Genomic DNA, 27,777 nt, shown 5'->3' with positions numbered 1-27,777 from the left:
AGTTATGATTTCAACTTATTTGAAGCATAACTTTTAGAATAGTTGTGAACGAGTTACTCCCTCAGTCCCAGATAATTCGACCCAGTATTCCATTTCGGGTCGTCCCACATAATTTGTCCCACTTCACTTTTACCATTTTTGGTAGTGGACCTCATATTCCACTAACTCATTCATACTCACATTTTATTATAAAACTAATACTTTAAAAGTAGGACCCACATCCCACCAACTTTTTCAACTCACTTTCCATTAGATTTCTTAAAACTCGTGTCGGATTAAAGTGTCCCAAATTATCTAGGACGGAGGGAGTATGATTTAAGATTATTTGAAGCATAACTTTTAGAGTAGTTTTTGTCGACTAGGTCAAGCCGACCCAACCCAGCATGGCCTAGACCCTGTTGCTTCTCTCCAAACATACACTTGAGTTTCCAGACACTATTGCTTTCCAAACACTATTGCCTCTTTCAACATCAACACTATTTCTAACGATAATCATCATATATATCTCTAGTTTCTATCAATTATTCTCTAATTCTCTCTCTCAATAGTCAATACCCATATCTATCAGGAGAATTCTTCTTTTGTTCTAAGCTGATAATAGCATTTCATTTTTATGATGGACATTAGTTTTATTCCGACTCAGGGAGTGACGCATCACCAATATGCGTCTTTATTATTGAAACGTATGACTATTGTGCGTGTTAACATAGTGACGCACAAGCATTATGCATTTTATAGTGACGCAAAATGGTTGTGCGTCTTTTAGTAATGACGCATGACACTTATGCGTAAAAATACCCCACACTTGGATTTGCCAACGTAAATATATACATGAAGATACCAAAGTAGATTCATTGCAGAACAATCAACAAGTGGAAGGATATTTACCAGCAAGTAAGTATTTTTTTTACTTCGTCCATGCACCAAATAATAACACATTTTGCTATTTCAAGACATATACTCTATCAAAATTAGTCTCGTTATATAATCTCTCCGTCCCATAAAAATATGAGCATTTAAAATGACACAGAAATTAATATACAATTAGTAAAGTAGGAGAGAGAAGAAAAAGAGTAGTTTAAATAGTGTTAGTGGATAGTAGAACCCACTTTATTATTAGAGCATCTCCGATGGCTTTAGGCCAGCCATAGCCTAGCCAAAAATTCCTCCTGCCACATCATCAGGACAAGAAACCACATCTCACTCCTCGTCGTCGCCGTCGCCGCTACCTGGGAACTCCAAATATGGTGCAGCTGAGTCCCCCTCGTCTCCCATGACCCTACGTGCGCGGGCCAAATCGGCCTGCACTCTGAAGGATCTCATAAAGAAACCCCTTCTCCACAGGGTTTTCTGCCGCCCTACATTGATTGACGATTTTTTACATGTTCATCCCCGTTTGTTGACAACGCGCGAGTTCGGCGAGCTTGGCTGTTGACTTGCCAGTAGGGGGGATGTCGACTGGACCTCCTGGCCCTGGGCGACTCCCCTAGAACGGGCCCGTTGCTCCGTCCTTTGACCAACCGGGCGGGTGCGGCGAGTAAACGATGGAGGGGACGGGAACTCCTGAGCATCGTCGAGGAGCTTGTGGAAACCACCGCTACTGGTGTAGTCACCGGCGAGGTTCAACCGCTGCTTCTTCGACCAGCCAGCATCGACACCCACCCGGAACTTCTCAGAATCCATCAGCACCTCATAGCAGTTCCAGAAGGTGAACTCCTTATAAACCTCCTTCAAGGGGAACTGCGCCTCCGCCATCCTCCTGACATCGGCCTCAGTTTGGCCGCTGGTCTTCATGCGGAGGTTGTTGGCGTACAACCCCGCAAATCGGGAGACCGCAGTCCTGATTCGCTCCCACTGCTTCCGGCACTCCTCTCCGTTGTGTGTCTTCCTATGCAGGCAATGTGTCTTGTAGGCTGTTGTAATCTTAGCCAACAAGTTAACGATCCTTTGATTGTTCGACTGGAGAGGATCATCGCAAACAGTCACCCAAGCCTTGGACAGCCCGGTGTTCTCGTCATCCGTCCACTTCCTTCGTATATTGTCGTCATCAACCGGCTGCGACGACTCGCCGACCACCATTTTGCTCCTGCCCCTCTTCTTCTTCGGTGCGCCCCGACCCCGACCCCGACCTACTCTCCCTGTATGAATGGGAGTGTTGTTGTATCGATCGACTTGTTCCAACAACTCCTCTAGGGAGTCATCTCCAGTGAATTGAGTCTCCACTGGGGTCGATGTGTGGGAAGACGCAGTCAAAAAGTCAAGACTGATGCGATAGACATTGTCCCCCCCGGCTGCACCCCCTGCATCCCCGGCTGCCACCCCTGCATCACCGGCATCCCCGGCATCCCTTGCATCCCCTGCCCGCCCTGCCACACCGACATACTACTACCCCCCGAATGCACCCCTGGCATCCCCGGCATCATCTGTGGCCAAGGGTACATATTGTAGTACCCGCTCATTGGACTCCATCCACTTCCCATGGGTACCGTGGGAGTTTGCGACCCGCAAGTCACTAGAGGAGAGTCGTCGTTGTTCTCCATTCGGTAATATTGCTCTTGTACAGAATTAAGAAAGAGAGAAGCTCGTTAAAACAAGTGGTGCTAATGAAAATGACGTTAAAATCACGTATATACAGAGCCTCGAAAATATAAAAAAAAATTAAAAAAAGGGGCGCTCGCCGATTGCTAGCCGATCGGGATGCTACAATGGCGGCCAGCGGATCGGCGAGCGAATTGGCTAGCGGCCGCGAATCGGCGTGGGCTAGCCGATTTCGCGCTCTCCGGTCCCAATGGTCGGCTAGCGGACCGGCCAGCACGCGCGGACCGGCTATCCGGCCCGCTAGCCGCCATTGGAGATGCTCTTAGTGTTTAATGAGTTGCAATAGTAGACCATAATGATATAAGTATAAATTAATAGATGTATATGTGTAATGAGTTGGATACAATTTTCTAAAACTAAAAATATTCATATTTTTATGAGACGGATAAAAGTGAAAAGTGGTGTATATTTAAGCTTTGCCTAATTTTAGGGGATGTTCTAAAATGGTAAAACTAGTTTAATATTTTAAGGATGGATGGAATATTAGATACATTTTCACAAAATTTGCTTGCTTTCGGCTATTTTTAAAATTGCGAAACACACAAAATTTGACCTAATTTCAAGATTTTTGTCGCAATTAGCCTTAAATAAATAACGTGCATTTCATCTAACGCTAGACAAATCGAAAATCCGAATCTTGTGTTTTAAATCTCTAATATTGGTAGCAAATATAATCTGGCATTTTCTTATAATGGGCATCATCGAGATAAATGTCACAACTACATTGCCTTAACAATTAGAAAGATGCTATGTTTTTTTTATCTTTATTCTTTTGCCACTACCAACGGCATTGCATATATAACTGTAAAAGTCAAAAAGTTTTCAAAAAAAATTCTGTCCTACTATTCAATATTGTTGACAAAAGATACTTATAATCTTGATGGGTTGGAAAGTAAGAAATCAGAAATAGAAGGGAAAGTATAATATAGTAAAAGATTAGAAAATAGTGAAGGTAGGAAGGGGGAAATAGTGATAAGGAAAAAGAGAATATAATATAGGAAACATAAAAGTGAAAAAAGAAAAACAGTAAATTGAAAAAGTTAATGGGATGAAATGAGTTGATGAAATGCGACTTTAATAAATTAGTCAGGGTAAATTAAGATATTGCATGGCGGCCAAAAGGAATAAAGGTGAAAAAATCGTAAATACGAACAACAACAAAAACACATATTCGAAGTCGAATTGACGGGCCGAACATGCTTTTCTACCCCTATATCATGGTGAATACATCTCTCTGCTCGAAAAAATAAAGTATTTATTGTATTTTATCAAGTATCTTCATTTGCACATCACGTATATACACAATAACATATTCAGGTGGGGTTAGATGATCGACTAAACTCAGGGTCGGCCATGAGGAAGGGAGACTCCACATAATTCGACTTTCAGAGTTGCCGACGGGCCGAACATGCTTTTCTACCCCTATATCATGGTGAATACGTCTCTCTGCTCGAAAAAAAAAAAGTATTTATTGTATTTTATCAAGTATCTTCATTTGCACATCACGTATATACACAATAACAGATTCAGGTGGGGTTAGATGATCGACTAAACTCAGCGTCGGCCATGAGGAAGGGAGACTCCACATAATTCGACTTTCAGAGTTGCCGCATGCACGGTGCAACAACTTTGTACCCTCCCTTTAGGACTTTGGCTTACTTCCGTTCTTCATTCGTCATCCATTGCCAGCAACAACTGCCAAACCGCATATACCATCCAACATCAGCGACAACCTTCTTCATTGCATCCGACCTAACAAATTCCACTTTCTTGATTAAGTACAATGGAATAAGATCTGATCTTGACCCTGTTCTGTTCCATAAATGAAAAGTTCGACACAATTTGAGATTTTTTTTCGAAATCAGATGCGATCACCTACCACCAATCAAAGATTTAGCTAAGTTACGCTCCATCATCATTCCGTTATAATATAAGTATTCATCTACACGAACCACAATTTCTCAAACAAAAATAAAAGAATTCGATTCCCACAAACATCAATCAAACTCAAACATCACCAACCCATATCAACACATACCTCCCTCAAACACAAAATCCCCAAAGCCACCATCCATGGAAGAAGCCCTCACCTGCAAAAAATGCAAGCAAACATCCTCCCTCCCTCCCTCCGCCCAGCGCATCCGCTGCCTCGGCTGCCAAACCCTCCTCTCCCTCTCCACCACCGCCGACGCCGCCCGCTCCACCACCCAAGAACTCCGCCTCGACCTCTCCAAGAAAAAAACCGAAGCAAAGGACCTCTGCAGCAGCCTCCGCCGCAAACTCCCCTTCTCCACCACCACGCCGCCGCTGCCGCCGCAAAACACCCCTTTCGCCTCCCTCCACAGCGAGCCCCGCCCGGGGAGGCGGGCGCTCCTCTGCGGAGTGAGCTACAAGAAGCAGAAGCACGAGCTCAAGGGCACCGCGCTCGACGTGAAGAAGATGAAGCTGCTCCTCGAGAGCTTCCGCTTCCCGCAGGAATCCGTCCTCGTTCTCATGGAGGAAGGCGGGTTTCTTCCTCCGACGAGGGAGAACATCGAGGAGGGACTCCGGTGGCTGGTGAGGGGGATCCGGCCCGGGGATTCCCTCGTGTTTTTCTTCTCCGGCCACGGGAAGAGGCAGCGGGAGGAGGTGGCCGGGGATGAGATCGACGGATTTGACGAGACGATCTGCCCCGTCGATTTCGAGGAGAAAGGGATGATCGTTGATAACTTCATCAACCGCACCATCGTTAGGCCGCTCGTGCCAGGTGTCACGCTTCACGCCATCATCGAGTCTTGCCACAGTGGAACTATTCTCGACTTACCCCACGTTTGCAACGCCAGGTATTTAAAAGCACGATTTGACTCAACACGACTTTTAAGAAATTATTTAACTTTATAGAGAATAGTATACTCAACAACTTTAATTGATTAGTAAGGACAAATTTATTTTGTCGTGACATGATCGACAAAGCTCGAGCATCAGTCAAACGAATCTTGTTATATAACGATCGAGGATTGACAATATACTCGGAAACTATCATATTATTGACTATTGAAATTTTTTTCAAAATTCACATTTGAATCTAAATCAAAATTGAGGCTATATTTTGTAAATGTTTAATAATTAGGGGAGAATGGGAAGATAATAGTCCACCTTCTGGAGCTTATAAAGGAACAAAAGGAGGAAAGGCCATTTGTTTCAGTGCTTGTGAAGATTATCAACTAGCTGCAGATACCACAGTTAGTGCTTTTCCATCTATGTCAATATTCTTTATTCAACGGTTTAAAAGTCTTGCTTTGATTCTATACGAGTTTCAAGAAATATAAATTAAAGTTATTGGGAAAAGAAGATGGAATGTTGGTACAAATTTTATATATTAGTTTGGGCATGTTAGGGTGCCACCATCCCTTAAAATAACATCATACCATCATTCCTAGCCAATCATTTGTACACGTGGACGAATAATAAGCTGCCACGTGGCAAAAAAAAACCCCAAAAAAGACGGGCAGCAATGTACTGGTCTTTAACAACAATTTTTCTTGAACAAGAATATCCAACACGTTAGACGGCAATCACGTTAGACAGCAATCTAGATTGCTGTCTAACGTGTTGGATATTGCTGTGTAGCGTTTAAAATATTGCTGTATAAGTGGTGTCACGGTGTCATTTTAAGAGGAGTTGTCATTTTAACACAATCCTTAGTTTTATAATAAAATATAAGCGTAATAGTTCATCGGTAAATCCTGATTTTTTTCATAGTGAATAAACTATCAATTATTGTGGCAGCTTTTATCATCAGATAGGGAAATGACTGGTGCCATGACCATCACATTCATAAAGGCAATCAAAGAATCACAAGAGAGAAAAGAGAAGATAAGTTACAAGGGTATCATGGATTCTATGCATAATAGCATCAAGGAAGCCGGTAAATCGGGAGGCATCTTTGCTGGGATACGCCGGAGATTCCACCGGAGAATCTTGCAGGTACTTACTTTTATTATTCATGAAAATCTTGGATTGTTTTTAACAATTTTCATGTGGTTTTTTTAAATTGATTTTCAGGATCCATTGTTGTCATCTACTGAAGAATTCGACACTAGCTCAGAGTTCAATCTGTGATAATCAATTTAAAATAAAATACTTATCACATTTTCTTTGATAATATTTATAGTAATTAACATTCATATAAGCTAATGTATGGACACATACATTGCCATGGTATATTTAAAAATTTTAAGTAGTTTTTATGTCAAAAGATTTCATATTTTCATATATAAATCGCACCTTCCCTAGAGATGTCAGATTGTAATACTCTTACATGAATCACAAAGATTTTTAGTTGTTCGTTGTTTTTGTTTTTTCTGCCAAATGTCAAATACACATGAATCGAGTTTTTTTGGCATAAGAGAATCAGCATTTGACAAAATGAATTGTCATGATTAAAATAATAATTTCAAAAGGTCATAAAATTAAGCTCCTCATAGGTCTCAAGATAAGTTAAGTTCAACCAACGAGTTATAATTTCAACTTATTTGAAGCATAACTTTTAGAATAGTTATAAGCGAGTTATGATTTAAGATTAACCAACAAGTAAGTATTTTTTTACTTCGTCCATCCACCAAATAATAACACATTTTGCTATTTCAAGACATATAATCTATCAAAATTAGTCTCGTTATATAACCTCTCCGTCCCATAAAAATATGAGCTTTTAAAATGGCACAGAAATTAATATACAATTAGTGAATTAAGAGAGAAAAGAAAAGGAGTAGTTTAAATAGTGTTAGTGGATAGTGGAACCCACTTTATTATTGTTGTTTAATAAGTTGTAATAGTAGACCATAACGATATAAGTTATAAATTAATAGATGTATATGTATAATGAGTTGGAGACAATTTTCTAAAAATGAAAATATTCATATTTTTATGAGACTGATAAAAGTGGAAAGTGGAACCACATTATAAATGATGGATATGATTATTATCTTCTAAAAGCTCTCTATATTTAAGCTTAGCCTAATTTTAGGGGATGTTCCAAAATGGTAAAAGTAGTTTAATATTTTAAGGATGGATGGAGTGTTAGATACATTTTCACAAAATTGCGGAAAAAATCTAAATTTGCGTGCTTTCGGCTATTTTTAAAATTGTGAAACACACCTAATTTCAAGATTTTTGTCTCAATTAGCCTTAATTTTTTTGGTAATTACCAAGGGTATCCACAACGAACCCAGTGACTGATAGACAAATTGATAATCCGAATCTTGTGTTTTAAGTCTCTAATATTGGTGGCAATCTGAAGATAATATGGCATTTTCTTAAAATGGGCATTATCGAGAGAAATGTCACAACTACTTTGTCTTTAACAATTAGAAAGATGCTACTATGTTTTTTTTATCTTTCTTTTATTCTTTTGCCACTACCAACGGCATTGCATATATAATTGCAAAAGTGTTGACAAAAGATACTTATGATCTTGATGGGTTGGAAAGTAAGAAATCAGAAATAAAGGGAAAGTATAATCGTAAAAGATTAGAAAATAGTGAAAGAGAGTAGAGAGAAGGTAGGAAGGGGGAGATAGTGATAAGGAAAAAGAGAAAATAATTTAGGGAAAAAAGAAAAACAGTAAATAGAAAAAGTTAACGGGATGAAATGAGTTGATGAAAATTGAAATGCAAGGTTCACTTTAATAAATTAGTCAGGGTGAAATAAGATATTGCATTGCGGCCAAAAGGAGTAAAGATGAAAAAATCTTAAATACGAACAACAACATAAACACATATTCAATGTCGAATTGACAGGGGGCGATCATGCTTTCTACCCCTGTATCATGGCGAATACATCTCTCTACTCGATAAATAAAGTATTTATTGTAGTTTATCAAGTATCTTCATTTACACATCATGTATATACACATGACAGATTCAGGTGGGGTTAGATGGTCGACTAAACTTAGTGTCGGCCATGAGGCAGGGAGACTCCACATAATTCGACTTTCAAAGTTGTCGCATGCACGGTGCAACAACTTTTTCCCTTCTTTTAGGATTTTGGCTTACTTCCGTTCTTCATTCGTCATCCATTGTCAGCGACAACTACCAAATCGCATCTACCATCCAATATCATATCAACAACCTTCTCCATTGCATCCGACCTAACAAATTCCGTTTTCTAGATCAAGTACAATGGAATAAGATCTGATCTTGATCGTATTCTATCCCACAAACAGAAAGTTCGACACAATTAGATTTTTTTTGAGATATTGGATGCGATCACCTACCATCAATCAAAGGTTTAGCCAAGTTACACTTTATCGTCGTTCCATTCCTCCCTTCCATTAGAATATAAGTATTCATCTACAAGAACCACAATTTCTCAAACACAAAAAAAAAAAAAAAAAAAAAAAAAAAAAAAAAAAAAAAAAAAAAAAAAAAAAAGAATTCGATTCCCACAAACATCAATCAAACATCACCAACTCATATCTACATATACATACCTCAATCAAAAATCCCCAAAACCACCATCCATGGAAACCTTCATAGTCTGCGAAAGATGCAAGCAAGCATCCTCCCTCCCTCCCTCCACCCAGCGCATCCGCTGCCTCGGCTGCCAAACCCTCCTCTCCCTCTCCCCCAATGGCGACGCCGCACGCTCTACCACCCAAGAATTCCGCCTCGACATCTCCAAGATAAAACCCGAAGCAAAGGACCTCTACCGCAGCCTCTGCCTCATACACCCCTTCACCACCTTCTGGAGCTTATAAAGGAACAAAAGGAGGAAAGGCCATTTGTTTCAGTGCTTGTGAAGATTATCAACTCGCTGCAGATACAACAGTTAGTGCTTTTCCATCTATTGCAATATTCTTTATTTCCACGGTTTAAAGTCTTGCTTTGATTCTGTACTTTGATTCTGTACGAGTTTCAATAAATATAAATTAAAGTTATTGGAAAAAGTAGGTGGAATGCATATACATATATATTAGTTTTATAATATTTGTGTAATAATTCGTCAGTAAATCCCGATTTTTTCATAGGGAATAAACTATCAATTATTGTGGCAGCTTTTATCATCAGAGAGGGAAATGACCGGTGCCATGACCATCACATTCATAAAGGCAATCAAAGAATCACAAGAAAGAAAAGAGAAGATAAGTTACAAGGGTACCATGGATGCTATTCATGAAAGCATCAAGCAAGCCGGTAAATCGGGAGGCATCTTTGCCGGAATATGCCGGAAATTCCACCAGAGAATCTTGCAGGTACTTGCTAGTATCATTAGTGAAAATCTTGGATTGTTTTCCACAATTCTCATGTGGTTTTTTTAAATTGATTTTCAGGATCCATTGTTGTCATCTACTAAAGAGTTTAACACAAACACTGAGTTCAGTCTGTGATAATGGTTAAAGTAAAATGTCACATTGAATTTCCTTTCTTCTTAGTAATTACTACCTCCGTCCCCCAAAATTTGCTACACTTTGATCCGACACGGGTTTTAAGAAATGTAATGGAAAATGAGTTGAAAAAGTTGGTGTGATGTGGGTCCTACTTTTAAAGTATTAGTTTTATAATAAAATGTGAGTAGGAATGAGTTAGTGGAATATAGGGTCCACTACCAAAAATGGTAAAAGTGAAGTGTATCAAATTTTCAGGAACGGACCGAAATAGTAAACTGTATCAAATTTTCAGGGACAGAGGTAGTAGCATTCATGTAAGTTAATTTTTGGATGTATAAATTGCGATGGTATAATAACTAACTGAAAATAAAGTGTAAAGAAAGAATCAACCATATAAATTTCTTCATCTATTTATAAGTGTGTCAATAATATATATTTACATCAGAGTGTAACAAGTGAAAGAGTCTGACTGACTGAAGGTCATTCGAAGCATATCTCTCTTAAAAATTTCTTTTTTAATCTTTGACCCCAAATTCATCAGAAACTCCCTTAATATTATGTATGTAACGTATGATGCTTAAGGAGGGAAGCTCGGGAGGCGTTACACCATCGGGTGTAGCAAGAGCGTAGATTGGGCCAGTCGGAGGAGGGGCAGTAGGTGAAGTGGTGCAACCAAAGGGACAACACCATCTCCTGCTCCTCCTCCGACAACGTCCATATCACCTCTTCCAATATTCTCTCGACCTCCGCCCTCTCCACCATGCTCAGCACGGGTGCATCCGTGCCATTGTTGGCGCTGCACAACAGGGGAAGCCACGACATGAGCATCTTCATCTTCGTTGCTCTAATTTTTTGTTCATCTTCTCCCTTGCTCAATTCTTTTGCTTGTCTGATCAAGAATGCTGCAACAAAAGAGATGGGAGATTAGAGTTTTGATTGCATATTAGATTTAAAGGCTACATTATTTGAAAATTCAAATGTCAAAACTATTTAAATTAAAAGGTGCCTAGAAAGTAAAGACATTAATGTGTAAAATTGATGTCCTAGAGAGTAGGGAAGACAAATTTCTCTACTAATGGACAGCAAATGAAAGGAAAGTAGATGGGAGATATATAGACTTTATTAAAATATTGGATATATAATCAATTAAAAATTGAGGAAAGTGTTAATTAATACTTAATAGTATAAAAGAATACAAACCCATAGACTTAGGTCCTGTGAAACAATAATGTATGGATTAAAAGAAAGTATATTAAATTTTAGTATCAAAAAGAAAAATAACTAAATTGTAATAAGACGCTCCTAAAGAAATATGACTAAACACTAATGGGAAATACTTTCTCCGTCCTTTAAAATTGTTTCCATTTAAGTTTTTCCTTTGAAATTATGCACTATTTATGATTTTAGGAAATATTTTTCTATCTATGAGGTGGGACACATTTTCCACTAATAATACTTCAATTAATTTTTTTTCTTCTATTTCTCCTACTTTAACTCGTGCCTTCAATAGTTCATATTTTTAAGTGATAGGAATATCACATTTGCTCCATTTGTCCCTAATTATTTTTCATCATTTGACCCGGCATGGGTTTAAGAAAAATAGAAAGTTGGTTGAAAAAGTTAGTGGCACGTGGATCCTACTTTTATATATTAGTTTTATAATAACATGGAGTGAGAATGAGTTAGTGGAATGTGAGATCTACTACAGAAAATGATAAAAGTGAAATGTGAGATTCTTTTGGGACGAAGAAAATAGAAATAAGTGACATTTTCATGGATGGAGTGAGTATCTACTACTACTAGTCTAGAATTTCATATTCCACTAACTCATTTATTTACATTTTAGATCTACATTTTATTAATTTTTATATATAGGGATATTTTTTATTTTTTATAGTCGTGTCTAAATCAATGTAATAGAAATACTACTCCCTTCATTCCATAGTATTAGAGTCATTTTGCCATTTTGGTACGTTCCATAGTACTCCCTCCGTCCCAGAGAAGTTGGCACACTTTCCTTTTTAGTTTGTCCCACAAAAGATGTCACATTTCCCTTTTTGGAAAAAGTTCTCTCTCACATGAATATAAAAATTATATTTTCTCTCTCCATTTAACACACAAAACAAAACCTTCTAAAATCCCGTGCCATTTTCAAAGTATGCCAACTTCTCTGGGACGGAGGGAGTAATAGAGTCGTTTCCCTTTTTTTAAAAGTCAACACATTTTTCCACACATACTTTACTCTCTCATACTTTATTCTCTCTATCTATCTACCTTTTTTATTTTCTACTTTACTCTTTCTTTACTTAACTCACCTAACACAATTTTTCTTAATCTCCATTGCCGAAAAAAATTATCTCCACTACTATGGAATGGAGGGAGTACTAATGAATGGGTGAAGTATAAATTCAGCGAAATAGAGAGCACTCAGAGTAGAGGTTTAGAATGTGAGAACATGGTTAAATTATGTAATGTGAAATATTTTCATACTCCCTCCGTTCCAGATTTGTGGTAACATTTTGCCATAAATGTCTGTCCCACATTTGGATTAACATTTAGAATTTATAATATTTGCACATAAAATTTTACCCCATTATTCACTAAAATTACACTCAAATACCATTATCTACATTAAAATAAATCAAAATAAAAATAAAAACCCAAAAAGTCAAAAAGGGACCCACAAACTCACATAATTTATTACACACTCCATCATCTCACTTCATTTGTTACACACTCCATCATCTCACTCCACCATCTCATTCATTTATTACACACTCCATCATCTCACTCCACCATCTCACTTCATTTATTACACACTCCATCATCTCACTCCACCAACTCACTTCATTTATTACACACTTCACCTCTCACTTTATTTCCACCAATTCCTTAAAACTCGTGTCATAACTAAATGTTACTACAAATGTGGGACGGAGGGAGTATTTGATAAATTACGTGGAAGGATAAGTTTTGATTTTTATCGTATAAGTCAATATGCAATATTCAATCCATCAAACTCAATTACCTGAGACCTTGACCAATGAGCCCTGGAGGCGCGGCTCGGTCGACAGGGCCAGCCACGCCACCTTCCCGGCGGACGCCCACCTCCACACGGCCTCCTCCGCGCACCCCGACGCCGCCATCTTCTCCGCCAGCCACAGCACCTCCGCCGCCACCTTCTCCGCCGACCACCCCCCTCCCCTCCCCCTCCCCTTCTTCGCCAGCCTCCACCCCGCCCTCACACACCGCCTCACCACCATCCACCTCCTCCCCCCACTCTCCGCCGCCGCCGCCTCCCCTCCCGCCGCCATGGCCGCCTCCAGCCGCGCCACCGACCTCTCGAACGCGGCCGACAGCACGGCGGAGTTGACCTCCGCCAGCTCGGCCGAGTTGTCGTCGATGATCTTCTCCGCGAGCGACCGGATGAGCTCGTACTTTCTCGAGCTCACCGGGATATCGCTCATGAGCTGCAGGAGCTGCGAGAGAGCCCTGGAGAGGCCCGAGGAGGAGGAAGGATCGTCGGCGGGAGGGGTGGATTTGGAGGAGAAGAGGGCGAGGAGGAAGAGGAGGGAGGAGGCGAGGAAGCGGCGGAGGAGGTGGAGGAGCTTGTGGTGGTGGTCGTCGGAGTGGAGGAAGATTGAAGTTAGGAGTTTTCTGAGGAGGAGAGAAGCTATGGTGGATGATGAATTTTCCATTTTTTTTAGTATTTTTTTGTTTTTTTGGTGATTGGTGATTATTTTGGGGGTATATGTTGTGGGAATATGAATTGGGGTTTAATTTGTGGTTGTCAATGATTTGGGCGATTTGTCTCACAAGATGTATAAGGAAGGAGTATTCATTGCCTCATTGGTAAGTAAGAGAGGGTCAAGTTTTTAATAAGGCATGGTGTGATTCTTTCGGAGTAATAATACTCTACTCTACTATAATCTACTTCATCCGCCCACGAATAAGAGTCTCATTCATTTCCGGCACGAGTTTTAAGAAATATTAAGAAAAGTGAGTGAAAGAAAGTTAGTGGAAAATGGGCTCACTTGTTTATATTAGTTTGAAATGATATGTGAGTGGAATGAGTTGGTGGAATGTGGAACCTTTTACCATTTATAGAAATAATGAACCGGGACTTTTATTCGCGGACGGACCAAAATGGCAAAACGGAACTCCTATTCGCGGACGAAGGGAGTATAAATTTACTTAGATCATTATATCCAATAAGCCTCAATTTAAAGTCAAAATCATAATCTGTGGTATACTTATGGTCCATATACGTTCAACCGTCTGATTCAAAAACTTTTGCAATAGTGATGCTCTAGTAGCACCCACAAGATGGCCTTTGCATTCCGTTCCATGGGACGAAATGACATCAGCATTGCGTTGGAGGTGTGTCGTGTCGAGGAAAGCTCCGCGAGCGGCGGGTCATTTATAACCTATTGATTGAAAATCTCAGGTTGTCACCCTCAGCATGACATGGTGAAGGGATAATTTTCCTAGATTCAACTCCTTATTTTCATGGGTCTATGCTTGCAATTAAACTAGACAAATTACTGTAAACACACAAGAAATTGTTGAAAAATAAATGTATGGGATATCAATTTCATGTGTATAATTTACACTGGACTATATATACAAGTGAAGGAAAAAAATATTATGGTCAATATCAGTTTACAAATCTGCCTAATATTTTTCAGTTGAGAGTATATATCAAGTTGGCCCTTGGCCTGGGCCCGGGATTTGGCTTGGGCTTGGACCTGGGCCTGGGATTTTACTTGGGCTTGAGATTTTTCTTGGGCTTTGGCTTGGGCTTTCACTTGGGCTCGGGATTTCAATTGGGCTTTGACTTGGGCTTGGGCCTTGGATTTGGCATGGGCTTAGGTCTGGGCCTAGAATTTGGCTTGTGCTTAGACTTCGACTTGGGCCTTGGCTTTGGCCTGGGCTTGGGTCCGAGCCTTGAATTTGGCTTGTGCTTGGCCTTGGGCTTGTGCCGGCCCAGAATAAACTCTTCTGTCGCAGATATGAAAGAGAGTAAGGGTAACTGGTTGTACTCGAATTCGAATCAGAACTCGAGCTCGAGTTCCAACTCCAACTCCAATTCAGGCTCAGTGCCGAACTCGACATTGATCTTGGGGTCGAATTAGTGTCGATTAGAAATGCTTTCAAATGCTTAGCAAACTCCCTTGGTTTCTCAATGTTCAAAGCATGTCCAGCATTCTTTATCACTTCTATTTTTGCATTGTCACCTATGTGCCTAAATACAAAAAAAAAAAAAAAAAAAAATACATTCAATAACAACAGAACCATGCAAGTCTTATCAATAGTTCAAATTAATGTTAGTACTAAATTATTCAATTTTAATAATATAGTGTAAAATTTACTATACTAACATCACTCTATATATAAAAGTGGTGATATCTCTTTATTATGAAGATAAACGTAACTTGATAGATTTTCTTTAAATATCTTATAATTATTACAATTGCTAAAAAAATAAAATAAATAAATTAAAACTTGAATTTTTTATTTATTAGTTGTAAAATTTGTGAAACTAAAATAATTGTAAATAATGTTCCCTGACCTTTGGAGCCTGTATCCCAATTCCAGAGGGAAGATTTTGTCTTGCTCTCCCCATAAAATCAACGTTGGCTGTTAAATATATGTAAAAAAGCAAATTAATTAATTATGAAAAATAATTTGAATTCTCATTTATTGTAGATTTAGAAGAATGTATATATGATTACCTGTTCTATCTTGGGAATTTTATCGAGCTTTCTGTCGGCAGTTAATGCACGAATTAGTTCCTTTTTTTGAGTAATAAATTCTGTACAGAAAACCTGCACCCCATCAAAATTAATTACAATTGATTTAGTAAATAGAATATATTATTAGAAGTGTAACATGAACTCCAATAAGAGCATCTCCAATGGTCGCCTAGCGACCGGCTAGCCGATTCTTCGCGCTGGCTGATCGGCTAGCCGAACCATTGGAGGCGGCGAGCGGCTAACTGTGCGAGCCGATCGGCGTGGGCTGGCCGATTGGTGGGCGCTGGCCGATGCGCTAACCGATGCGCTGGCCGCCATTGTGGCGGCCCGATTGGCCAGCGATCGGCCAGCGCCGAATATTCTTTCTTTTTTTTTTTTTTTTTTTTTTAAAAACCTATATAAACGCGATTTTAGTTTCATTTTCATTTGCACCACTTGTTTTAACGAGTTTTCTCTCTCTCTAACTTTCTGTACAAGAGCATCATCGAGCGATGAGTAACACGGGTGGTAGCGGTGGTGGTAGTGGCGGTAGTGGTGGGGATGCTGAGGAATACGAATGGAGGATGAACGAGGCTATGAATGCCTACATGAACCGCGGGATGGAGCGGTACATGCGTAGGGTGGAACAGCAGACGATACCTCGCCCTCCACGGGTTATCCACCGCCGAGCGGTGATTGATCGGGATCACGCCGCTGCACATCAGCGGTTGTACGACGACTACTTTTCAGAGAACCCGCGGTTTCCCGCCAACATGTTCCGGCGGCGTTTTAGAATGCGCAGGGAGTTGTTTATGCGCATCGTTGGCGCATTAGAGCGTCGATATCTGTGTTTCCGCTTCAGGCACGATGCGGTTGGCAGACCCGGCCACACCCCTATTCAAAAGTGCACGGCGGCAATCGGGCAGTTGGCCTACGGAGGCGCGGCAGACATGTGGGATGATTACCTCCACATCGGTGAGTCGACAGCCCATGTCTGAAGAATTTATGTGGGGGCGTGATAAACGTTTTCGGTGAGCAGTACCTTCGAAGCCCTACTCCCGAAGATTGTTAGAATTTGATGCAGATGCACGGGGAGAAGCATGGGTTCCCCGGGATGTTAGGCGGCATAGATTGTATGCATTGGGAGTGGAAGAACTGTCCGACTGCCTGGAAGGAGGCCTACACGACCGGCTACAAGTCAAAGAATCCCACGTTGATCCTCGAGGCCGTAGCTGATTACCGGCTGTGGATCTGGCATGCGTATTTTGGGGTAGCCGGGTCGAACAACGACCTCAACGTCCTGAACTCGTCTCCCCTCTTCAACGAGAAGTGCCAGGGCGTCGGTCCAGCCGTCTCATTTATGGCCAACGGCAACCGGCATGATATAGACTACTACTTGGCGGATGGGATATACCCTCGGTGGCCGGTCTTTGTGAAGACGATCAGGCAAACAAGTGATGAAAGGAAGGCCTACTTTGCGGAACGACAGGAGTCGGCGCGCAAGGACGTGGAGCGCGCATTTGGTGTGCTCCGGTCTCGATGGGCGGCAATTAAGGGTCCAACGCGTTTGTGGGATGTAGGATGCGTTTCCCAGATAATGTACGCCTGCATTATCCTGCACAACATGATCGTCGAAGACGAAGGCGTACAACTGACTAGTTGGGTCAATGATGATGAAGCCGGTCCAAGCCACGGAACGGCCACCCCTAGTGTACGACGTGGGGTACCCGGCCGCCTGAAGAAATTTGCCAACATGCGCCAAGTGAATGCTCATATTCAACTCCAAAAGGATATAATTGAAGAGTTGTGGGCACGGAGGATTGCACGGCGATAGTTTTTTTTCTTTATTATGTACCTTTTTAAATGTAATTTTTTTTTATCTATGTACCTTTTTTAAATGCAATTAATGAATTTTCCAGTATATGTCTCGTAAATTTAATTCCGTAATTTAATCGTAATTTTAATTCCGTAAATGTAGTATTTTTTGAATTATTTTTATTGCGGCTGGCCTAAATTTGATGTGGCAGGTGGATTTTTAGTGCTGCTGACGTGGCAGGGGGAGAAACTGCTGGCCGATTTCTTGCCGAAGTACCATTGGAGATGCTCTAAGTATCCCCTCATCCATTTAAATTTCAAAGCCACACTTAGGTAGATAAGGTCTATCGTCTATACTTAATTTTGGGACAATGACAAATAGGATTAGTCTTCGCTTATGAGTCTTGAACAAAATTAATCTATGAAAATTTCAAGCAATCTCAAGATAAGTTAATCCTTAACTATACGAGACTAATTACCTAGAAATGATAAATACGATAGAGGGATTAATAATGTCTGAGGTCAAAGGTATCGTGTTCGAGTCCTCCATGGCGCGACCTTTAAATTTATATTCATTTAACCATTAAAAAAAATACGATAAAAGAATAAAAGGTGAGGCACGTACGTCGATATAATCGGAGAGGAAGCACGAAGGGACGCCGCTGACCGGCTTGGCAAAGGCAAACTTGATCAACTCCCTGAGCTTCTCCGGCGTCTGCGGCATGAGAATGCCAGCCACCTCATCCAAATCGGCGACCTCGAAAAACCCCTCCCTGAGATCCTTCTCCTCCAGGCACACGCCGGAGCAGCACAGCACCACCTTCTCCACCGCCTCGGGGAACTGCGCCGCCATGCTGTAGCTGACGAAGCCGCCGTAGCTGATCCCGACGAGGCTCAGGCGCCGCACCCCGTGCGCCTCCATGAGGCGCATGAGGCAGCGCGCCTGGAAGGCCTCGGAGCGGTCGGGCCTCTGCGTCCACGACTCCCCGAAGAAGAGGAGGTCGGGGACGTAGATGTTGTATCGCGGCATCAGGTGGTGGAGGAGGTCGCCGTACTGCCACATCGCGTTGGCGCCGAACCCGTGCACGAGGAGGAGGCTCGGCTTCGCCGCCTTGTGGCTCTTCGGCACCCAGCAGTGCATCACCGTGCCATCTTGGAGGTCGGTCTTCATCGACCGGAGCCCCGAGTACGAGAAGAAGCTCCGGTAGAGGAAGTCCGCCGACCCGGTCAGGCTCAGGCAACGGGCCATTTTCTTTGATTCCAATCGCTTTATCTCTATATGATTATAAGATTATGTGAGGGTGTGTATGGGGTGAAAAGAACATACATACAGGCACATACACATGCAAATATGTATGGCCTTTTTTTATTTCTGTGAGATGGAAAAAAACTAGCTGGAATGGAGAGATAGAGATGAAGACATGGATTTGGTGAGAGAGCTATTTTTAGTCGTGGATGGGGATTTCTATCCGAGCACAATTTCATCCACTAATTAAAGAGTGATTTTCCTTCCCAATCTCTAAACTGATGAATTATGCATATACGCAAAAACAATTACACTCTACTATGCAACGCCATTAACTACAAAATATTATAGACAATCAGTTTCTATGATTTATTCTATTCGTAAAAAAATATTATAGCTAACATCAAAAAAATTAAAATAAAACTTATTAAAAACTAAAACAAAGTAACATTAAGAAAAAAACTTAAATATGAACTAATAATAACGCTCAAACATAACATGATCCTCAAAATAAGATTTAAAAGTAATATTTTCCTTTCACCTTCTCATGTGACTCTCTCCACAATCTTCAAACTCGCCTTTTATATTATATTGTTATAGATATCTCAAAATCAAATACTAGCTTAACCGATTTTATACATTCTTCTTGTGGACCATGAACTCGGGAATCCTTACCGAATTGAAGAATCATTGCATGAAACAAGAGCTTGAAAAGCCAGATGAAGCAGAAGAAGATTCAACCAATTAATTTTCTTAGCCTCTTTTCCGCTTGGCTCGCGACCTTGTTTTGTGGTTCCAGAACGAGTGCATGCTTGAAGTCTGTGTGTCACACGGTGGATTATGAGAGTAAATTCTAGACAGGTTGATAACTATTATCTGCTTACCAAGAAATATCTAAAAAAAATTATGCAGATCAATAGATTGCACCTCTAACCTCTCATCTAGTTTTGTTCCTAGAAAACAACATAACTTAATTTAGGGTAAATAATGAACTCAAAAGTGTACTAATCCAGAGTAGCTAATATCTAGAGATTTGCAACTTAATTTTGTGCCTAGCTTGATTAAGACTTCCGACGCCTAAAATTTACAGCAGGTTGTCCTACTACTCTTTTAATTTAGTCAACTTTTCATGGATTCGCGATCACATATAATAAAGTTGATTATGTTCACAAAGAGAGTAGCAACGATATCATGAGCTGAAACTGTAACATGTATGCTACAATAATGCACTAAAGAACTGCAAGTGTTCATGAGTCCTGACCTTCAGCAGCTTCTTTGTAGAAAAGCAGTGATTCTTTAGCAGTCCCTCGTCTCAAATAAGCCTTCACGTACTGTAGGGTGGAGTTGAGGGGATGAAATAAAGTCAGATAACACCCAACATGGAAGCAGGTAAAATTCAAATGGGACCGTGAACGTGTTGATTTAGTGGGGAAAACTAGATTCAGAAACAGAAACATAACAGCACTATTATCAGTAAAAGCAAGAGCAAGCTCCCTGACCTTTTTATCCAAAGATATTGCTTTGCTACAGTCTTCTTCAGCTTGCTGGTAACTGCACAGAAAGCTATGTGTAAGGACAAAATTTTGTCAAATGACTTAAGAAAATGCTGCTTTAAATAATGGTGGAATGTGTTCAACCATCCCAACTCCAAATAAGCAGCTGCCCGATTGGAATAGTAGGCAGCATTTGCATCATTCAATTTGATTGCCTCGGTATAAAAATTGACAGCCTTATTCCACTGTTTCCCTTTGTATGCAGCATTACCCTGTAGGAATATTATGTAGAAAAGAACGACATTAGAAACCATCCTGAAGTAAGAAGAAGTCATAAGAAAGGAAATTTATGCAGAACAAGATTACAGATGGTATACTACTCGAAGAACCAAAAATGTAAGTACAGGACAGATATCTTGTTGTCCACTAGAACAGGTATATTCCAGACCAGTAGCGAAATGAGATAGCGGGCTTGTAAAGTCCAAAGTATGTAATATGTGCCATAGAAACAAGAACGCTATGACAAGGACATGTTTTAAGGTTTAAAGTACAATCATGTCTTTTGAATTTCTATTTCTATTTGGTTTCCCCTCTCTTTTCCAAGTGTTGACTGGTTTTCGTCCTAGTGTGTGTCTTGTCATTTTGTGGGTGTGGGTCTGTTATCAGTTGTCCGGCAGGACAGAAACATGCCATCGCTAAAATCTTCACTCTCACTTTGACAAGCATAGTCACTACATACTTCTAATTCCATCAAGACAAGTTCACCCAAACAAGAACAATTTGAGTTGATATTTAAAGAAACTCATGAGAATTTAGTATCTCAATAAGGAGAAATGCACCTTTTCTTTAAGAAGTTCGGCAGTATCCATGTTACTGTTGGTATCAGGGAGTGGAGAGGAACTGGATATGATGCCGACTTCTTGTTGAAGAGAGGAATACATATCCAAGACAGTATCAAGTAGGAATTTATCAGTCCCATGTGATGCAACAAGTGATATAGAAACCGGAGAGTCATCATGTATCCCAAGTGGAATCGCTGCCTACAAATTCAAAATTACAAGATGAAAGATGACCATATGTGGGTATATTAGTGTATGGCAGATACTTGGGAGTCCTTATGGAATGGTTGGGTGCATGGGTGAGGATTGTGAGAAACAACTAAAACCTTGCAATATAGATTACCTGACAACCTCCAGACATACTTGTTATTCCCAACAAAGCATATGTTCTGTCATGGAACTCAGCAAGGAGACTCTTTTTGGAATTTAGCTTGGGCGGGGGATCACACACTGTGGGAATTATTAATATCCCATTATCCTTCAAAAATAAGCGATGAGTATTTAAGAAACAAAATCCACAACTAGAAGAAAGAATCAAAGAATATATCGCAACCAACAAATGTTTCAACAGTAGAAAACAAGAAAGCATCCATGGTTCTTCCACATTCCACGAAATTCTGGCTCCTACATTATTAGCAGAATACAATTTCCATCAATCTAAAACACTTGCGTGGACTATAAAGATTCTTGCATCTCTTCCAGAATCCATAACTCAGTTTAAGGTACAAAAGCACTCATTCCCAGCTTAATTAACAATACCACTATGGTTATGGATTTAGAGCATAACAGTATTCTCTATCTAACCATGTAATGGAATCATAAACATGTAGTGATATTAAATTCTCTCTTCAAATTCAATTAAGTTAGCCACCAACACCAGATGAAACCAAGGTCAATTAAAGATGTAAAATATCCCAAACTTTTTTCTGGGTCTATTATTGCCACCAAAGTAAGGATTTCCTTTACGCCAATTGATACATCAAAAGACAAACATGGGTTTTCCCAAAAAGGAATATTATGAATTGTGATGTACCAAAGAATGAACAAGAACTATCTAAAAATGCCCACCAGAGAACCTCAAACCTCAGTCAATCTTGCCGCACAATATAGGAGAAGCCTACACTGTTGAAAATACGGTGGCATACCTTCAAAAGGCTCCGTAGAGCTGCTCGTATTTCTACTTTAACTTTATACAGACTTTTTACATTCTCTTGGGTCGTGTTTATTGCTGCCAAAACACGATTAGAGATATCAGGGCCCAGTTTCGGCTTGATGGATTTAACCCACTCTTCATGATTGATTTTGAACTCATGTCTGAAAAGCAAAAATGCTGATCAGAGATAAATAAACTAGATACATTGAAAATATTGGTCAACTTTAATCCCTGCATGGAAATCAGATTTTCTTCATTTGTATTCCCTTCCACGAGAGGAAGAAATGAATAAAAATTTCAGAAGCTCCAGCAATTTATTTGCTGAGAAATGAAGAAAATTACTTGTATAAGTTGCTACATATACTACAAAAAAAAAAGTTTGGTAAACGATATATAGTACTATTTCAAATGCATAATACAAGATCGATTTAGCAAATAATTATATTTTCAGGGAAAACCTTTGCAACAGTAGCATTGCTGAAGACAATGCTCTTAATGTAGCTGCAGTTTGCTTGTTTGACGATTCTTCAAAGAAGAGTTCCAGGCTAGGGACATTTGATGCAATGAACTGACCAAATTGAATATGTTTAGGTTTCCCATCTACAACATAAAGAACAAATATAAGGACAAAGGAGATGTGCATATATTTAGAAATATTCTTTTCCCTATTAGTAAACTAAGTTGAAGCAGAAAAAGAATGTATTTGTAATATAAATGGTGCAAAAACTTACAGCCAGATAACTTCTCAATTGCTTTGCTCACGACAGAGACAGTCTTATGAAGGGGAACCTTTGACAACTGGAAAAGGTCATCAGCTATTATTATGTGTCGGGTCCTTTTAGGTTCAAGTGGACTTAGCCGTAGAAGAGCATGTCCCACACGATGCAACATGGATGGATCAGATGCAAACCATCCTACGGTGATGTTTATATCAAAATACAATATCAAAAATGGACAACAAATAACATTCTACATTTACTTAATTATTATCTTCACCAAGAAATCAGATATGGGAATCACACATGAAGGAACTAGGATGACATAATGATCTGATGACCACAACCTGACGAGTGCACCCAACTGTTTCCAAAAATAACCTTTTTAGAATATTTGCAAATCAGCTCAGATCTAAGATTAGATTCACTTACCCATACATGAAAAGAATGCCAACTCAGCACAGGTGATTATCATAAATTATAAATGTTGGTGTACATATATGCCCTGGCAATCTAACAAAATTTCGAACTTCTTAAACTGCAATGTACACATACGACATACCAATAGTATCCAAACTCTGGGAATTTGGCAAGACACCAACTGTAGACACGAGTCCATGAGATGGCCTGAATCCAAAGATACCACAAAATGCTGCTGGTACTCTTATACAGCCAACTGAATCGATGCCTACAATACAGTTCAAATTCATGAAATCATGAAACAGCAAGCTTTCCTAGGAACACCAATCTTTTAATGAAATTGTACAAGGAGATAGGGATGACAATAACCATTATAAAATTCAGAAAATGACTAGTACAAAACCATGTAGCAAAAACAACATTGAACAATTCAACCACAGGATAAGACAACATTATGGTGTCAACATATGTTTTAAACTAACTAAAAGTGAACTATGATAAAACTACAAAAATACATTTATCGTGGTTTTGTTTCTTTTCAATAGTTAGAAATAAAATAGATTAGGATCAGTATTTACATTTTAGCTACATGCTATACTGACGATTGAGTTAGGAAGAACTGTGAGAGTATTAATTAAAGGTAGAAACATGATGCTGGGGAAAGTTTTCACTATGTTCATTATTATCAAAGCATCTACATATACACAAGAGTCCTAATAGATTTAGGAAAAGACTATCGTACTCAACAATTTATACACCCTACTGAACATGTGAAAAGAGTGGAAATCTAATACTCCTAAGACATAAACCTCAGAGATTTTAGGATAAGAGCAAAATATCACCTAGAGCAAAATCTACAATTTGGGCGGCAACAGCCACTGCAGATCCACTAGATGAACCTCCAGGAACAGAAGATGGATTTTGAGGGTTGATTGGAGTTCCATAGTTTTTGTTTTCCCCTATTATCCTGCACTCATAGTCAAGAATGACAATCAGTATCCCTCCACAACCTCAGACAGATGTAGATTGATGTAACAAATGATGGAGAGAGAGAAAATGACAAGAATAAGGAGCGCAGCTAGCAATCCTTCCCATACCAAGAAACATATTATCCCAACAGAAAATGCACACATTCAAAAGACATGCGGTCCAATATAAAAATGCAATATAAAAGAGGGACAAGAAGCAGCCAACAGTCACAACACCTAGCTTAGACTAGCATGGTAACACTGATACCTCATCTAGCAGAACTGATTTGCGGCATTTCATAACTCATCTCCGTCATTTATATTCAGAAGAAACAGTGCAACAAAAGAAAATCCCAAAGTAAGAAGTAATACCCAAAGCCAAGCTGATCCATGACTGTCTTTCCTACACAGGTTGCCCCACTTCTCAGCAGTGTCTTCACCGCTTCAGCAGTATTCGATGTTGCCTCATGTGTCCTCTTCCAATCCGCACTTCCATACCCCGTTATGTAGCCCTTCACATCAAAGCTACATGACACACACATGATAAAAAAAGCTATGAGTAACAACATTCGTACTCATCTCATAAGACCTTGCATCCATAAATCAAGCTTCACGAATGAGTTTTATCACAACTATTTCGATAAAATCAACGAATCAAACACCACTGAACCAGAACATAAGTCGGTGAACCAAGGCATGCTAACATCAATCAAGTATAAGTAGAAGAAGAGCAGAGGTGATTTCATACTTATCACTGATAGCGAAGGTGAGACCAGAGAGCGGAAGGCGAGCAGCAGGCGGAGGAGGCTGAGGATGTGGAAGAAGCTCGAATCGCTCAACGAAAGCTCCGAAATCTTCACTAGCGCTGCTCTTGGCGTTGAGGCGGCGGCGATGGACCTCGGCGAGGATCAAAACTCCGGCGAGGCCCACGCCGATCACCACCCACACCTTCGGATTCGACGCATTTAGCTTCGACAAATTAGGCATTTTTAGCGATCGCAAAATAAATGATGATCGGATTGGAATTGAATAGTCGGCGAGTTTATAAGGATTTTTGCTCCGGCGACATCACCGCCGTCGAGATTTTTGAAGAAATTGCAGAGATACAGGGGTTTTAGAGAGAGAAAGGGTTTAAGGAAGACTATATATACTCTCACGTATAAGAAGAAGAATATACTCTCAATGAAAAAATCAAGTGGTAATTAGTTTATTTGATTGATAAATTATGAAACTTTTTATTGCAGTATTAGCGGGTTAATGAAATTATATAATGAAATGTGAATGATACAAGTTTGAAGAAGGGGGTGCGCTAACTGTTAACTCGTAAATATATTGTATTAAATACTATATGTTAACACGGTTACATCAAAATGTCAACACATTATATTGAAGTTTAATAAAATTATGCGTTGATATTTTAATTTTATTGTGTTGACATTTTTAATATACACTACATTGATGAATTAGCAAGTTAGGAAAGTTAGCAATTGATTACACCCCTTGAAGAAAGTGTAATAAGTTATCAAATTACTTACTACTCCTCCGTCCCAGAGAAATGTCACACTTGAAAAATGGCACGGGATTTTAGGAGATGTTATTTTGTGTGTTAAGTGGTGAGAGAAAATATAATTTTATAATTGATATGAGAAGAAACTTATTCCAAAAAAGGAAATTCCGTCCCAGAGAAATGTCACACTTGGAAAATGGCACGGGATTTTAGGAGATGTTATTTTGTGGGTTAAGTGGTGAGAGAAAATATAATTTTATAATTGATGTGAGAAGAAACTTATTCCAAAAAAGGAAATTCCGTCCCAGAGAAATGTCACACTCGGAAAATGGCACGGGATTTTAGGAGATGTTATTTTGTGTGTTAAGTGGTGAGAGAAAATATAATTTTATAATTGATGTGAGAAGAAACTTATTCCAAAAAAGGAAATGTGACATCTTTTATGGATAAACTAAAAAGGAAAGTATGACATCTTTTATGGGACGAATGGAGTACAACTTAAGTGGAGGGAGTACAATTTAAGTGAAATGAGAGGAGTGATGGTGCATACATCATGAAATAGTAAAATGAAATATTATTTCGACTAAACACTAAATTCGATATTTACTCGATTGTAGCATTTCTATTTCATTCTAATCAATAAAATAAGTGTTTGAGTTATTATTTTCTCGTGAATAAATGAAATATTATCATCTTTAAAATAGTACTACTAAAAATGTTTCTTCAAAATAAATAAATTATTCTTCTTAAAGTAATTAAGGCATCACTTACTTGAAAATACGAAACTAAATTTCCAAATAATGCATAATCGATGGTTTTGTGTGGAGACGTAGAACGAGGATTATATTTTTGAAAGCATGTATTGCGATCACTGGTGTGTGGTGTTTGTGATTCTTTGCAACACCAACATGATTATTTGAGACAAATGACTGAATCTAATTGAGGTTGACTGGATATTGTTGGCTCTCCGTCAACCTTATTAAACGCCCAAACCAAAGTACGTCGCAACTATTTCCGGTGTGAGTTGTCTCGCGATATTGCTACCCATGATTGGATTCAACTAGGTCTAGTCGAACAAACTTGATCATACTTTTGGTGACACCAACGAGTAATTATGAGTTCAATTATATTATATATTTACACTTTCAATATAATATAATTTTGATGAATTTCTAATTTTAATTAAATTAAAATATTAAATAAAATAAATTAAAAAGGAGTACAAGATATTAAATCTATATATTTGGTGCATTCGATCACCATATACTTACACACAATATCATTCACTAATTAAAAGATTGCAATATAGTAATTGATACAATTACTAGAGACTATTGTAATAAAATTTGTAGTACTATATTTTGCAAATTGAGATGTAACTAATATAATTACTAAAAATATGACAAATTCGGTTAATATCCCCAAAAATGCGTATGAAGCAAATTAATACACATTATATAAAATTGTGTAATAATCTCAACCGTATAATTAATCGAGTAGAAGGCTAGAAGCATTTAATTAAAAATCATTTCCATAACCTTCAAGGTCTTCTCATTGTTTAAAACTATAAATACTTACACTATCTCAATTAAAAAATAACAAAAGTGAAATTAATTAATGTCAACTCAAACATTCAATAAACAAACAAAAGAGGTTGCAAAGTTGAAATATTTCACATATTATCAAATATTAAATTGTGATTTATTGAAGGATGGATTATTTTTGTGAAAGGCTAAGGATGAGGCAGCTCTTCGAATTGTTATACGGTGGACATGTTTGAATGTAGAACATTCACTTTGATAAATTAGACTATTAAAAACATTATCATCTTCTTAGTCAATGAAATTAAAAGTGACCTTAGCCATAAGCTAAACATGCCTCTAAGGCGAAGAAAATGGATATGAAATAATTATCAATT

General features: G+C 39.1%; 4 protein-coding genes and 2 long non-coding RNA genes across 6 annotated transcripts; 2 read left to right on the top strand and 4 right to left on the bottom strand.

Annotated features, from left to right (window-relative positions):
• Positions 1–4,400: 4,400 nt before the first annotated feature.
• Positions 4,401–6,924, top strand: LOC125218292 (metacaspase-1-like). The gene is made up of 4 exons (XM_048119929.1): positions 4,401–5,420; positions 5,708–5,819; positions 6,367–6,564; positions 6,643–6,924. The coding sequence occupies exons 1-4, from the start codon at positions 4,672–4,674 to the stop codon at positions 6,697–6,699; spliced, it is 1,116 nt and encodes a 371-aa protein (XP_047975886.1). The 5' UTR covers positions 4,401–4,671; the 3' UTR covers positions 6,700–6,924.
• Positions 6,925–8,425: 1,501 nt separating this feature from the next.
• LOC125218294 lies at positions 8,426–9,200 on the bottom strand. Its single transcript, XR_007175929.1, has 3 exons — positions 9,071–9,200; positions 8,855–8,930; positions 8,426–8,728 (listed from the first exon to the last, which is right to left on the bottom strand). It is a non-coding gene; the product is annotated as an uncharacterized LOC125218294 (long non-coding RNA).
• Positions 9,201–9,268: 68 nt separating this feature from the next.
• LOC125218293 lies at positions 9,269–10,106 on the top strand. Its single transcript, XR_007175928.1, has 3 exons — positions 9,269–9,407; positions 9,635–9,832; positions 9,911–10,106. It is a non-coding gene; the product is annotated as an uncharacterized LOC125218293 (long non-coding RNA).
• A 248-nt stretch (positions 10,107–10,354) lies between these two features.
• On the bottom strand, positions 10,355–13,804 carry LOC125218923. The gene is made up of 2 exons (XM_048120728.1): positions 12,996–13,804; positions 10,355–10,869 (listed from the first exon to the last, which is right to left on the bottom strand). Exons 1-2 carry the CDS (start codon positions 13,663–13,665, stop codon positions 10,523–10,525), a joined length of 1,017 nt encoding a protein of 338 aa, XP_047976685.1. The 5' UTR covers positions 13,666–13,804; the 3' UTR covers positions 10,355–10,522.
• Positions 13,805–14,554: 750 nt separating this feature from the next.
• LOC125223185 (uncharacterized hydrolase YugF-like) lies at positions 14,555–19,163 on the bottom strand. Its single transcript, XM_048126201.1, has 4 exons — positions 18,143–19,163; positions 15,703–15,795; positions 15,540–15,607; positions 14,555–15,212 (listed from the first exon to the last, which is right to left on the bottom strand). Exons 1-4 carry the CDS (start codon positions 18,764–18,766, stop codon positions 14,669–14,671), a joined length of 1,329 nt encoding a protein of 442 aa, XP_047982158.1. The 5' UTR covers positions 18,767–19,163; the 3' UTR covers positions 14,555–14,668.
• Positions 19,164–19,274: 111 nt separating this feature from the next.
• Positions 19,275–25,496, bottom strand: LOC125223184 (outer envelope protein 64, mitochondrial). Its single transcript, XM_048126200.1, has 13 exons — positions 25,101–25,496; positions 24,725–24,877; positions 24,227–24,351; positions 23,527–23,652; positions 22,980–23,162; positions 22,707–22,848; positions 22,241–22,409; positions 21,439–21,573; positions 21,096–21,296; positions 20,401–20,528; positions 20,263–20,314; positions 20,025–20,094; positions 19,275–19,582 (listed from the first exon to the last, which is right to left on the bottom strand). Exons 1-13 carry the CDS (start codon positions 25,337–25,339, stop codon positions 19,500–19,502), a joined length of 1,806 nt encoding a protein of 601 aa, XP_047982157.1. The 5' UTR covers positions 25,340–25,496; the 3' UTR covers positions 19,275–19,499.
• Between the last annotated feature and the right edge of the window lie 2,281 nt (positions 25,497–27,777).

The sequence above is a fragment of the Salvia hispanica genome, chromosome 4 (assembly GCF_023119035.1).
Source record: "Salvia hispanica cultivar TCC Black 2014 chromosome 4, UniMelb_Shisp_WGS_1.0, whole genome shotgun sequence".
In the NCBI taxonomy this organism is placed as follows: Eukaryota; Viridiplantae; Streptophyta; class Magnoliopsida; order Lamiales; family Lamiaceae; genus Salvia; species Salvia hispanica.
This window is presented reverse-complemented; position numbering and strand designations above follow the sequence as displayed.